Source organism: Sorex araneus, chromosome 3, assembly GCF_027595985.1.
Source record: "Sorex araneus isolate mSorAra2 chromosome 3, mSorAra2.pri, whole genome shotgun sequence".
Taxonomy (NCBI): Eukaryota; Metazoa; Chordata; class Mammalia; order Eulipotyphla; family Soricidae; genus Sorex; species Sorex araneus.
The window spans coordinates 62,877,013-62,891,357 of NC_073304.1; the positions used below are offsets into that span (position 1 = coordinate 62,877,013).

The 14,345-nt window shown below is 35.3% G+C and overlaps 1 protein-coding gene across 4 annotated transcripts in view; it reads left to right on the forward strand.

The window, feature by feature from the left end:
- Window positions 1-14,345, forward strand: part of BAZ1A (bromodomain adjacent to zinc finger domain 1A) — an 83,507-nt gene that overhangs the window by 49,116 nt on the left and 20,046 nt on the right. For 3 of the 4 annotated variants that reach the window (XM_055131498.1, XM_055131500.1, XM_055131499.1), the window contains 8 exons: window positions 1,534-1,629; window positions 3,154-3,292; window positions 4,788-4,934; window positions 9,235-9,330; window positions 9,441-9,665; window positions 10,018-10,183; window positions 10,434-10,547; window positions 12,737-12,861. In XM_055131498.1, coding sequence (XP_054987473.1) covers window positions 1,534-1,629; window positions 3,154-3,292; window positions 4,788-4,934; window positions 9,235-9,330; window positions 9,441-9,665; window positions 10,018-10,183; window positions 10,434-10,547; window positions 12,737-12,861 — 1,108 coding nt within the window. The remainder of the gene's footprint in view (window positions 1-1,533; window positions 1,630-3,153; window positions 3,293-4,787; window positions 4,935-9,234; window positions 9,331-9,440; window positions 9,666-10,017; window positions 10,184-10,433; window positions 10,548-12,736; window positions 12,862-14,345) is intronic. The other variant, XM_055131501.1, reaches the window with a different exon arrangement.

The window sequence follows — 14,345 nt, forward strand, 5'->3', positions numbered from 1 at the left end:
AGCTTCAGATTGACCATGTTACTCACTGTGCTCATTTAGATTGCCTCTATCTTTTTAAATTATTTGAAGGTGAGAATGGGGATGTGTAATACATATTTACTAGTAAAATGGGAAGAACCAAAAATGTTTACAATCTATTTAGTAACATTTAGAGATGATATTAATGCTAACAATAACATTGCTAGTTTTAGCTATCAAATCTTTATTCTGAGCCTTTAAAAGATCCTTTAGTACTTATAATTTGTATTGTTTTTGGTTTTTTAATGTACGTATGTACTTGTTCATTATTAAATTAAGTTAGATATAATTTTTAGTGACTACTTAAGTTTGTTAAATAGACATAGGTAAACTCTTCCCCTTTTTTGCTCATAAATGATGATGCAGTGTTTGAACTCATAAGTAAATGCCTTCCTATTTGGGAATTGTATCCTGGATAAATTTGTAGGAATAGAATAGTAGGTCAAAGGATTAAGGATTAAGAACATTTTTTAAACTTCCCAGAAACATAATAGGCATTTGTTTTTGTTAAAAACTGTTTAAAAAGGTTTTTTTTACTGGATGGTGGGGGGAGTGTGGGGAGTGGAAACGGTAAATTTAGCATATTACTCAAATCACAATAAATTCAATACTAGGTCATTTTACATTTAAAGTTTTGTAAATACACATTAGTTTTTTATAAATTTCAAGGGAACAGAATACTAGCTTATTAAATATATTGAGAAATAACTATGGTATTTAAATATTGTTGGAGACTTTTAGAGTAATATTCATCTTGCAGTTTCAAATACCAGAAGTAAAAAAATAAGGGTTTCCAAAGTAGTCCAAGTTAGTGAAAGAAATGGCCTAGATTAAAGGAAGGAGAAATCTATAACATTAATGTAACTTAGAATACTTTTACTATGGTTCCCTTTGTGTGTGTAACACACTGTGTGATTTTCAGTTCTAAATACAATTGAAGATAGCAAATGCATTATAAGTATAAGGAATTTTTTAAAAAATATTTTTAAAATTTTTTAAATTTATTTAAAAATAAAGTTATTAGACCTATATTTTGTTAGGATCTAATAGAATAGGACTTAGACAGCTGCTGTGTAGGCAAGATAATTGAAGATAATAATTTATCCAAGAGTTACTATATTGGACATTGAAAGCTCTTGATGGGACTGGAGCAATAAACAGTAGGGCACTTGCCTTGCACACGGTTCCATCCCCAGCATTTGGCTCCTCAAGTCCCTCTGGGGGGTAACCTCTGAGTGTAGAGCCAGGAGTAAGCTCTGAGCGCCTCTGGGCATGGCCCCAAAACAAACAAATAATCTTGTAAGAGTTTTGTCAAACATGCTTTGTTTGAATTGGTGATTATACTTTACCTGCATCAAAACCACCAGAAAAGCTTATAAAATTCAGTTTCTGTGTCCCATAGAGTTTTTGGTTCAGTAAATTTGGGATAAGGCTCAAATATTTGTATTTGTTACACATTCCCAGATATGCTGATTTGGAAAGTTATTAAGGATTTCTATTAAACTTTTGTTTAAGGAAAGAGAGAAATTACGTGAAGAAAAGCGAAAATATATGGAATACTTAAAACAATGGAGTAAACCTCGAGAAGATATGGAATGTGATGATCTTAAGGTATACGCATTTTACATGATGTTTTACACACCCATCTTCTCTGTGCTTTGCTGAAAAGTCTTATTTTTTAATAGTGTTATCTTTACATTTAACTGAAAGTAAATAACCAATTGAGCAACTGATACATATTGTTCACAGCATTCTTAATATTTTATAACAAGGTTTGATAATGATTTTTAATTTGCAGAAATAATTGGTATTTTATGTAATACTTGATTGTCTTATATAGCAATTGGGATCAGACTGTTTTTAGTTTGATTTTTTTTAAATTTTTTTTTTAGGTTTTTTTTTTTTTAGTTTGATTTTTATGTGAAGATTCTACCCATCTCCAGGAATAATCAATATCTAAACCAAACTCATTCATCTTGTTTTATAAGGAACAATTTCAGTGTCAATAGATCTCATATTATTTCAACTTCAAACTCTAGGTTAAAGGTTCCATTTAACAAGGAACTATACTTTATTTGTAACAAACTGGATAAACCTTGAAGGCATTGTGCTGTGTGAAATAATCAGAAATATTTCTCCACATAATCTCACCTATGTGTGGAATCTTAAAAATACACATATATGTACACAGGAGAAAAAAAAACAACCTTAGTTCAGATATAGAAAGACAGATTGGTAGTCTCCAGTCAGGGGATAGGGCCTAGGTGAAATGGGTGAAGGAGTCAATTACAGACCTTCAGTTACAGCTAAATCATAGGAATGTAATGTAATAGCCTAGTGAATATAATATTGCACTGCAGACCAGAGAAATAGCTCAGTGGACTGACTGCATGCTTTACATGCAGGAGACCCTGGTTCAGTCTCCCACACTGCACAGTCCCTCAAGCACAGAACCTTGAGCATCCCTCTGCATAAAAATAATAATAATAATAATAATAATAATAATAATAATATAATTGAAAGCTGAGGAAGTAGATCTTAAGTTTTCACCACAAACATAAATTTTTTAACTATGTATGGTAAAGGATGTTAATTAAAGACTGAAGTGATCATTTCACATTATATACAAATACATAGTCGTGTTGTATACCCAAAACTAATATGAGATTATATGTCATTTATACCACAATATAAAAAGAATTACTTTGGGGCCAAAGTGATAGTACAGCAGATAGGTCATTTGCCTTGCATGCAGCCAACCCGGGTTCAATCCCTGGCATCTCATATGGTCCCCCAAGCACCGCAGCAGTAATTCCTGAGTGCAGAGGCAGAAGTAACCCCTAAGCATTGCTGGATGTGACCCCAAAACAAAAATAAACAAATAAAAAGTATTACTTTATTCTGAATTAATATTCTTAGTTTGATGAAGTAAACAAAGTCATCTAAAGATAGATTTAGTAAGGTTAAAATAAGGCCTACCTGTAATTTTAAAAGTTTAAAAGAGAACAATGATAAATATCTTGGGTTGAGAACTATTGTTGTACTTGAAGTATATCATTCGGTAAAGAGTATATTATATTTTCTTCTTATACTATACTTGACTCAAGTATTTATATAGCCTGTTCAATCTTGTAGGAACTTCCAGAACCAACTCCAGTGAAAACTAGACTACCTCCTGAAATCTTTGGTGATGCCCTGATGGTTTTGGAGTTCCTTAATGCATTTGGAGAACTTTTTGATCTTCAAGATGAGTTTCCTGAAGGAGTAACTCTAGGCAAGTGCTATTGTTATAATTCACCCTAAAATTAGTAGATTGAAAGAGCAAATATCGCTCAAGGAACTAGGAACTGTCAAGTCAAAGAATCAGGCTGCCCATTCCTCTCCTGGAGTCTCAGGTGATCACTATAGACCGATGCTGGAACTGGAGTCATCTGAAAGCTTACCTGGCTCTATATTTCAAGTGGCTTTTAAAATGCAAACCTGGTGGATATGGAAATATAATAGAGTAACTTGTATTTCTTTTGCATCATCTGAGAGCTACCTGAGGCAGGAACTCGATGGCCAGCTATGTGTGTATATAAGAATGCCCACCCACACACTAAATTGACACAGGATTAGGGGTGGGCGGGTATTTGGAGATTTGGTATTCTCTACCCTGTACTTACATACGGTTAATTTATATTATATTAATATATATTATATTTATTAATTTATATTTATATTGATTTATATTAATTTAGCATCATGTATAAGCTAAATTTGTTTGAGGATCCCATTTTGAATTTTAGCTGTCAGATAGCAAAATGATTTTCCTAAAATCCCAGTAAAGACCATCAAAGACAATTATAACTCTAGTAAGAGTGCGTTCTAGCACTTGGAACCTGGGGATCTAGGAATGTAGCTCAATGGTGGAATATAGCTCAGTTTTACCCATGTGAGGCTTTAGGTTTAACTGCTGACACCCAAAATTTTGAGAAGTGAGTTCTTCAGGAAGGCCCTAGTTTTCTTTTTTAACTTTTATTTTTGTTCATTTTATTGTAGTTGAGGTACTGTGGTCCCTCAGTTTTTATTTATGAGAGAAGTAGGAGAGGCATGAATAATTGTGCCTTAGAGAGGAGTGTCAATCAATGCTGATTTAGATAAGAAGTTTAGCAAGAGTCATAGTATACCAGGTGGCACACTGTTAACCTGGGTTCAATTCCCAGCACCACAATCTCCTGGTCCCCACCAGAAGTGATCCCTGAGCTCAGAGCCAGGAGAAAGCCCTGAGCACTTCTGGGTGTGTCAGGAAAAAAAGTTGAGGTATGATAAATTCTATAAGAAACATAACTTTTGGCAAAATGTTAGTATTAAACCTAGTGATGATGATTACCCATTTGGTTAATTAATGTTGCACGAGCTCTTAGTAATAGTGGGACACTAATTTAAAATGGTTGCATTGTTATTCAGATTAAGATAAAATTATAATTTTAAAATGGGTCTTAATTTTTACTTCTAGTCTTAAATTTAGAAAAACCATATTGATCTAATGAATATTTTAAATTTATTGAATGTTGAGATTTTGACTTACAGTTTCATTGTACTTTATTGTGATCATTAGAAATAGTCATTTTTGTTTTGTCTTAGATTACTTGGTTCTACTTTGACATAGACATTTAAGAAAATAGTTACACAAGCTGTTGTTAATTGAAATGTTTATTATTCCAATGGAGTTGTTTTTTCAGTACATGAACAGAACTGTAAATTCATTTTAAACATTTTATTCACAGAAGTGTTAGAGGAAGCTCTTGTAGGAAATGACAGTGAAGGCCCACTATGTGAATTGCTTTTTTTCTTCCTGACTGCCATCTTCCAGGCGATAGCTGAAGAAGAAGAGGAGGTAGCCAAAGAGCAAATAACTGATGCTGACACCAAAGGTCAGAGTTCAATGTTATTGTTGATTGATAGTGGCTTAATAGGGAAACTAAAGTTTTGGAAGTTATTTTAAAATTAACTTGACTTTTATACTAACAGTGCTGTTTTAGAGAGTTAGTTTTTACGTTCCTATATATGATTACTTTAAAATTCTTATGCATACCCACAACCATAAACTCCACATACCTCATATGTCTGGCTTTTTCCATTTTTTTTATATTTCTCCTATGATTTAATGGCACTATGACTTTCATTGACCAGTATCTGTAATTCTAAGAACTTATGCCATATAGCAGATTTTTTTGCACTCACCTAAGGAAATACTTTATTGTCAATAATACTTCAAATTTAACATACTACTGTTGGTTTCATTTTAGATCTAATCAGATTTAGGCCAAATTAAATTTTTCTATGAATTTAAAGTAGACATTTTGCTGTTTAAATTCTGTACTAAATATTTGAAGTCAGTGTGTAGTTCATATTAATGGAGGAATAATTCTTAGGGCAACACTTTTTTTTCTTTTTCTTTTTCTTTTTTGGGACATACCAAGCTGTTTTCACAGCTTACACTGGGCTTTGCATTTACGGATTACTCCTGGGCAGGGCTCAGGAGCAGACGTACTCTGGGGTGAAACCCGGGTTGGCTATGCATGCAAACAAGCTCTTTACCTGCTGTACTATCTCTCTAGCCCTAAACATTTTCTGTTTTCAAGAAATAACATTGTACTATTTTGTTTAAAATTTATCTCAAGAAATGTTAAACATTCATAATAAATGTTTAGGAGACATATTAATACTTACTACAAAAAGTTAGTATCCTTCAGATGGTATTGTAGCCCTTAGCTAATTTGAACTCATCTTCCTTTGTGCCTACTTCCTGAAGCAACAGGATAATGGATGAGGAAGCATTTGATTTTGGTTACTTTTTAACTCATGTAGCCTGAGTTTGAACGAAGTATTTTCTTTCTCTTGGGGACCAATCAAAAATTGGTTCTTATCAAGACCATCTAAGCAGTTTTGTCCCCATTGTCCTTTCAGATGATTTAGTCAACTAAATGTGATTCTGTTAAAGGGAAGAGAGAAGTCAGTTTATTTATGAAACATAAAGATTTTCTAAGATGACAAGTACTAGCACTTAAGGTTGATTATCTAAGACAAGGTAGTAGGTAATTATTCTTTAACCATTAGTTTGTCTTACTGACCAATAGTATTACAGGGTTTTAACCAAGTTCTGATTGATCTGTAATACAGGACATAAAACTATATTTTAATTCCAGATACAAATCAGAAATTCTGATGACCAACTCCTGTATAAGACCATCTATAAGTTCTCTCTTTGAATTGGTATTAGATATTCAAGTCTTTATATGTCTATCATTAAACATTTTGCGAAAAAATTTAAATGTTAGGGGGGCTGGAGCAATAGCACAGCAAGTAGGGCGTTTGCCTTGCACGCGGCTGACCCGGGTTCAATTCCCAGCATCCCATATGGTCCCCTGAGCACTGAGGGGTAATTTCTGACTGCAGAGCCAGGAGTGACCCCTGAGCATCTCTGGGTGTGACCCAAAAAGAAAAAAAAAAGTTTAAATGTTAGGGAAACATAAACTGAATTTTTTCCATCCTTCTCACACTTCCCTATTTCATATGACTATTTCCAATCAGGGGTCTAGAATGTTCTCTAGTGTTTTTCATATATCCTCCTGTTTCAGTGACAAACTTTTCTTCAGTCTTCCTAAAAACAATTGAATCATAAGGTGGGATTGAATATTCTTTAATTTCCTCTTTAGCAGATCTTATTAGCAAACTGTTTCCTGCTCTTTCCAGAATGAGGGGGGGATGGGGGAGAAGCTAAATAAATTTTAGTGATGGAAAAAACTGAGGCTTGTTATCAAGGATCAATACTAAAGATCACATTATGTGTTTAATATTAGTATGTGCTTTCCCTCATTTAATCTTTATACACCCTTGAGAGAGAAATATATTTTCTGTATTTTACATATAAAGCTTAGGTTTGAAGAGTTTAAGTACATGCCCAAAGACACATGGCTAATAAGGAAGTGATGAACTATAAACTCAAGCAGTCTAGTCTAGAGCTTTGTAATGACTATGCATACCGCTTCACAAATGACAAAGAAATGAACAACTGAAGTATTTGTGCCTAGTAGTGCCTATAAGAGCATCTCTTTTCAAAATCTCATTTCTTTCTCCTTTGGTCTCCCTGGGTTTTGTTGGGTTTTTTTTTTGGATTTTGGGTTTTATTTTGGGGCATCAAACCTTACCCCATACACTCTCTTTGGCCTGATTTTCTGTTTTTATATCAAACTTGGAAATTTTGACCAAAGTTTTTTATTTATTTATTTTTTTAAATTTTTTATTGAGTCACCATGTGGAAAGTTACAAAGTTTTCAGACCAAAGTTTTTTAAACCTCACATTAAATGCACCCATCTCATTATTTTTTTATTGTTACATCATAAGCTAAGTCTTTCATAGTATGAGAGCAAGAGCATTCTCCTTATATGGAATTGTTATATTTGTTTGCTAATATATCATTGTTTAGAGTTGAAATTGTACCTAATTCTGACTATAATGATAAATCTACCTGTTTAAGATAGTCGTGTATATAAATTTATCTGTATTCTCTTGGTACAATATACCCAAGAGACTACCTCTAAGCAGACTATAAAGTAACAGGTGCAATTTCTTCAGAGTGCCTTTTGTGAGATAATTGAATTAAATAATGCATGTTTTGATATGTCCTTTCATGTGAAGTAAGCTCTCAGTTTGTTGGTTGTTATGTCCTGTGACTTCTATAGCCTGTGTTCTCAGAATTACAAATTTCTATAGAAAAAAGTAGACTGACTATGATGATAGCTACTAGGAGAAAAAGCCAATATACTTTCACAGCTTTGTTAATTTTAGAGTGCCTATAACACAACATTTGTTTGGCTTTATGTATAAAGTAAAAATTGAGAAAAATGATTATACCTAGAATTGCCTGGTGAAGAAGAATATAATGCTTACCATTTGGAGCTATATTTATATTCTAGTAAGAGTAACATCATACATGCAGATACATATTCTTTTGAGGCCTTGTTTGTTTTTCAAATGCATGAAATTGTCAGTGAGTTATAGTCAGTTATGATCCTGGAACTTATTTATTTTCACTTAGTAAACAGTATTTCTGTCATTTCGTCAGCTTATAAACTCTAGGATGGAAATAATACAGCTAAGGAACCCATAACCAGTTTGTAGTTCAGTCGCCTGACTTTCCTGTTACTACATGAGCTCCTTGGTGAGGCCACTGAAGGAGAGTTGGAAAGATGAGTGAGCAGGATTGTCGGATTGTCATTTCCATATCCCACTTCATTTTCTTCATATTGAGCTTCTAAAAAATTAGTTTGAAAAATTTAAATACTGTTTATATAGACTCACCCCTTTAACGAAAGTGAAACAAGAGTTAAGTGACTTATCTAAAGGCTGTACAATTAAGAACCTAGGAGTTGGCAGAGCTAAGACTAGGTTATACGTTTCTGACTCATTCTGAAGCTGTATCCGCTATACTATGATGTAAGAGAAGAGGTTTCTGTAAATTGAAGTTTTATATAGTGACACTTTAAATTTTTTTAACTGTGTTGTAATTAAAAATAATTATATGAACTATTGCTTTAAATATATTGGTGCTAGTAGATTTGCTCTTTAGTCCTACTTATAAGCCAAATCCTGATTAAGGAAGGCAATTTACTTTGAAAATATAGGAAATCATCCTGTATTTGTTAGATTGGTTTTGTCAAAAATAAAAACAGCATATTTAAATGAAGAGGATAAGTCAATGGTTAAGTGACAGCAGAACTGTCTTTTAACTTCTTTGATGCTAGTTTTGTGATGATTGCAACCAGTATTTTGTCATGATTCAGTCTTAAAGTATGTATTAAAAATTGAGTGTCTTCAAGTAGATTCTGATTTTCAAAGTAGACTTTTCTGAAGTTATACTGCATTAGATTTGTTTTAGAATCTAAAGTGTATTTTACCATTTCTCAGAATGTGTATGGGCATCTTATTGGCTAATTTAGAAATTATTTTATCAATGTTATGAGGAAAATATTAGTCTTTAGTGAATGTCTTGGAATTTATAGTTTTAGGCAGAGAGTTGGCAGAGTATGAATATTTGTTTACTGAGTCTTGATTCTTTTGAGGTTCCTGAATGTTAAGCTGTTTGCTATTTCTTTCATCATTTTAAAAGGGCATTTTTCCCAAATATTCAAACTGATTTGCACTAGAATAAAGTATTTATTTCCTTAAAGATTTAACAGAGGCTTTGGATGAAGATGCAGACCCCACAAAATCTGCACTGTCTGCAGTTGCATCTTTGGCAGCTGCATGGCCACAGTTACACCAGGGTATGTGTGGGTTTTGTTTTTTAATTGGCTTTTCATATTTAATAAAGGCACATTTTATATTGCTTATTTGTCTGAATTCTTAATCACCATTTCATTTTTTAAAACTATAGGCTGCAGTTTGAAAAGCTTGGATCTTGATAGCTGCACTCTTTCTGAAATCCTCAGACTGCACATCTTAGCTTCAGGTGCTGATGTAACATCAGCAAATGCAAAGTACAGATACCAGAAACGAGGAGGATTTGATGCTACAGATGATGCTTGTATGGAGCTTCGTTTGAGTAATCCTAGCCTTGTTAAGAAACTGTCAAGCACTTCAGTGTATGATTTGACACCAGGTAAACATTACAAGTTAGAAACAAAAGTTAAAATATACAAGTATGTCCAATATGATTTTTTATGTAGTTGCAATGTTTGACTTGAATTTCATACGTGAATCTGAAATTTTTTATTGTTTAAATTTTTTAACAATGTAATTAGAAATCTTTTCAGTTTAACAAGTACAAAGTCATTATTTGAAATGCCTTGCTAAGATTTAGAGTTGGTTTTTCCTAAACACAAGCCATTGGTATGTTTCCTCTTAAGAGACTTCCCTATACTATATTAAGGTTGAGCCACAGATAAAAATAGTTTTCAAATATGATTTTTTCAAAACTGATAATACAAAGATTATTTACCAATTTTTGACAGGAGAAAAAATGAAGATACTTCATGCTCTCTGTGGGAAACTACTGACCCTCGTTTCTACTAGGGATTTCATTGAAGACTATGTTGATATATTAAGGCAGGCAAAGCAGGAGTTCAGAGAGTTAAAAGCAGAACAACATCGAAAAGAAAGGGAAGAAGCAGCTGCTAGGTAAGAGATAAATATAGTCCGTAATGCTAATGGAAACTGTTTCTTTACATCTAAAACTACTTCCTGTTGTGCTGTAATGACATTCATTCAGGTGTTTGATAGATTTACTAGAGGTAGTAAGTAAATTACTACTTTATGATTTTGTGATGATGTGGAATACTTTCCATAATTTGATGACTAAAGGCAAGATGCTAAAAGTTAAATGTATCTTTGCCGGAGATAGGCTGTAATATTTTATTTTAACTTTCAGAATTCGTAAAAGGAAGGAAGAAAAACTTAAGGAGCAAGAACTGAAAATGAAAGAGAAACAAGAAAAACTAAAGGAAGATGAGCAAAGAAATTCAGCTGCAGATATATCTGTTGGGTATGATTTGAATCACACTGCTCCTCTGACTTTATATAAAGAATAAAAATTAGAGGCTGGAGAGATAGTAGAGTGTTAAGGTATCTGCTTGCATCAACCAAAACCCTGGTTTGAACCCCTGCCACTGCAGCATGCGGTCAGTGCCCTGAGCACCATCAGGCATGACCCAGTCCCCCCCAGTCCCCAAAAATATTCTTCAAAAAATGGAGATCTAATTTACTCATAGAATTAATGTTATAGATATTAGTTTCTTTTAAAAAATTATATATTGATATGATTAACAAATTTTAACAAAATGAATTTAAGTACCTTAATAAAGTGAATAGCTATAGCATCTAAAGCACAAGCACCAAAGAAAGAACATAGGTACTCTATCAAAATTAAAACCTTTTCCTTACATGTTTGAGTGAGACCCTGAGTTTGGTTTGGCACTGTAAAGAAATTCGGGGGTGGGGGGTGCAGGCACAGGGTTTAAGGGCTAGAATTCATGCTTGTTGCTCTTGGTTCAATCCTGAGAACTGCTGTGTATGACACCCCTGAACACACACACACACACACACACACACACACACACACACACACGAGAATCAAAACAATAATATATAGACACAAAGTGGTAGAGCATAACCTGGGTTTTATCCCTAATGCCATATGGCCTCTAATCATTGCCCAGTGTGGCTCTGGTATTGCCCAGAAAAATGGAAAAAATTTTTTGTTTTGTTTTGGGGCCATACCCTGCAGTGTTTAGAGCTTGTTCCTTGCTTTTTGATTGGGGAATTACTTCTAGCAGTGCTTGTGGGATTAGACAGATTTGGCTGCAAAAATTTATATTGGGGATTAAACTAATTTTGCTGAAAAAATATGGTTTTTTAAGGACAACCAAGAGAATGGGGAAGATATTTTTGCAACTAATATACATAATGTTCTAATTTTGCAGAGCATGTAAAGAACTCAGTGAATAGTGTGGGGAGATAACTCAGAGCGTGGGGATGCCTCTCTCTCTCTCTCTCCCTCTCTCTCTCTCTCTCTCTCTTTCCCCCCATGATTTTAATACCTTAATAAACAATAAGCATTTCTAGACCAGAGATGTATGTAGCTCAGTAGTAGAACACTTGAGTTTGATTCCAAAAACCACACCCTTAACAATATTCATAGGAACTTTTACAAAGGCACACTAAGCACAAAAAAAGATTATTCACTAGGGAGATGCATAGCAAGTTCACAGATACTATATCATATTAATCAGCTCCCAACTATAAGATGATAATAATAGGTGCTGGTGAGAAAGTGGAGAAATTGAAACTCATACATTGCTGGTGTGAGTATAAATGGTATAGCTGCTTTAGATAAATTTGGCAGGTCTTTAAACAATTAAGTCATGTTATCTAATAGCAGTTCTAGTTTTAGCTACATATCCAAGAGAAATAAGAATATAACTCATTTCTTCAAGCAAGTCATTCTTTTTTTTTTCTTACTTTTTTTTTTTTTTTTTTTTTTTGCTTTTTGGGTCACACCCAGCGATGCTCAGGGGTTACTCCTGGCTCTGCACTCAGGAATTACTCCTGGCGGTGCTTGGGGGACCATATGGGATGCCGGGGATCGAACCCGGGTCGGCCGCATGCAAGGCAAACGCCCTACCCGCTGTGCTATCGCTCCGGCCCCTCTTTTTTTTTTCTTTTTGGGTCACACCCAGCGATGCTCAGGGGTCACTCCTGGCTTGCACTCAGGAATTACCCCTGGCCATGCTCAGGGGACCATATTGGATGCTGGGAATCGAACCCGAGTCAACCGAGTGCAAGGCAAACACCCTACCTGCTGTCAAGCAAGACCCTAAGACTGGACTTGGTTTTCCATGAAATGATTTCATAGCACCTTGAATTTTTATTACTATCCATTCAATTTTATAATTTATATACCATGGACTATCTGATATGCCAAATCAGTAACAAGTCTCACAATGGAGATGTCACTGATGCCCACTCGAGCAAATGGATGAACAATGGGATGACAGTGCAATGACAGTAACAGTGTAACAGTGCAGTGCAATTTATATAAAGTTTTTTGTGCAAAATTATAAACATTATATCATTTTATCCATTACTACTAGCACTTCTTTGTCAGGTAATAAATGTTTCATGAAAGAAGTTATATACTCACTAATTAATGTAATCTTTATTCCTAACCTCTAGGGAAGAAGAAAGGGAAGATTTTGATACTAGCACTGAGAGCAAAGAAATAGAACAAAAGGAACTAGATCAAGATACAGTCACTGAGGATGAAGATGATCCAGGATCACATAAAAGAAGAAGAAGGGGTAATATATAAATTTCTTAAGGACTTGTTAGCTTTTTTAAAATTACTGATAATGTACTTTATTTAGTTATTGTGAAAATATATATGTCTTTTTTTTTTCTTTTCTTTTGCTTTTTGGGCCACACCCAGCAATGCTCAGGTTACTCCTGGCTCTGCACTCAGAAATTACTCCTGGCAGTGCTTGGGGAACCATATGGGATGCCAGGGATTAAACCTAGGTCAGCCATGTGCCAGGCAAACTCCCTACCCACTGTACTATTGCTCTGGCCCCAATTATATACATCTTTAATTGCAAGTTTTTTGTTCTGGTTTGAATTTTGGGGCCTCACACCAGCGGACTCAGGGATACTCTCAGTTCATTATTTGGGATCTCTTCCACAGGAGTTAGGGGTAGGGCTGAAGGGGACATGAAGAGCTGGGGACCAAATCCAGACCTCCTGCGTACAAATCATGAATTTACCTTTTGAGTCACTCCGCAGTCCCAAGGCGCTTATTTTTTTAAATGTCATAACTCATACCTGTGATGAGTAAGTTTGTGTGTATGTGTGTGTGGTAGGGGAGTGGGGTGAGAGGGGAGGGAGAGGGAGGGATCACTTCCGGCAAGGATGGTGTACCTGGGGTGCCAGGGATCAAACCCAGTAAGCCAAGCATAAGGCAAGCACCCTATCATTGACTATCGCTCCAGGTTAAGTATAAGGCAAGCCCCCTACCCATTGACTATCACTCCAGCTCCATGCAGTGAGTTTGTTTTAAGTGAAGTTCTCATTTTAATAGAAAAGATGTGATGTTTGAAGTTACATTTGTATATATTCCTAAGTAGGTCTTTACACATGTAATTTATATCTTAGGGAAGGGTGACATTAAGTGTTTTTAGTAGGTAACTTTCTCAAAACTTTTTGGTTAGTAAGTTTTGGGGTTTTAGGGGGGAATCTCCCAAGCAGTGTTCAGTAGGTCCATGGGCCCCTCCCATTGATTTTTGATCACTGTGTCACTGTCATCCTGTTGTTCATCAATTTGCTCAAGCAGGCTCCAGTAACGTCTCCATTTGTCCCTGTCACATGCTAGTGTAGCCCGATGGCGTATTGGGGGCTCTTTCAGGATCAGGAGAATGAGGACCGTCGTCGTTACTGTTTTTGGCATATTGAGTACGCCACAGGTAGTTTGCCAGACTCTCCGAAAGGGACAGAGGTTTTTGGGGTGACCTATAATCGCCTTTACAGGTTTTCCCAGTCTACCAAATGTAAGCTTTTGGTCGACTGGCATGTTGTAACGATCTGCACACTGACAAACATGCACCTGCCTGCATCTCTGTGCAGCACCCGGGGCATCTGTGGCCTCAGGTTGATCTCCTTGAGGTTGATGGAGTATGCCCAGAGGTTGTTGAGCAGCTGGCAGAGCAGGACCCTATTGCGGAGGCCACCATGGCTCTATGTCCAACGGAGCTGCGACTTGGCCACCATGGTTTCTTCGTGCCCTGCTAACACC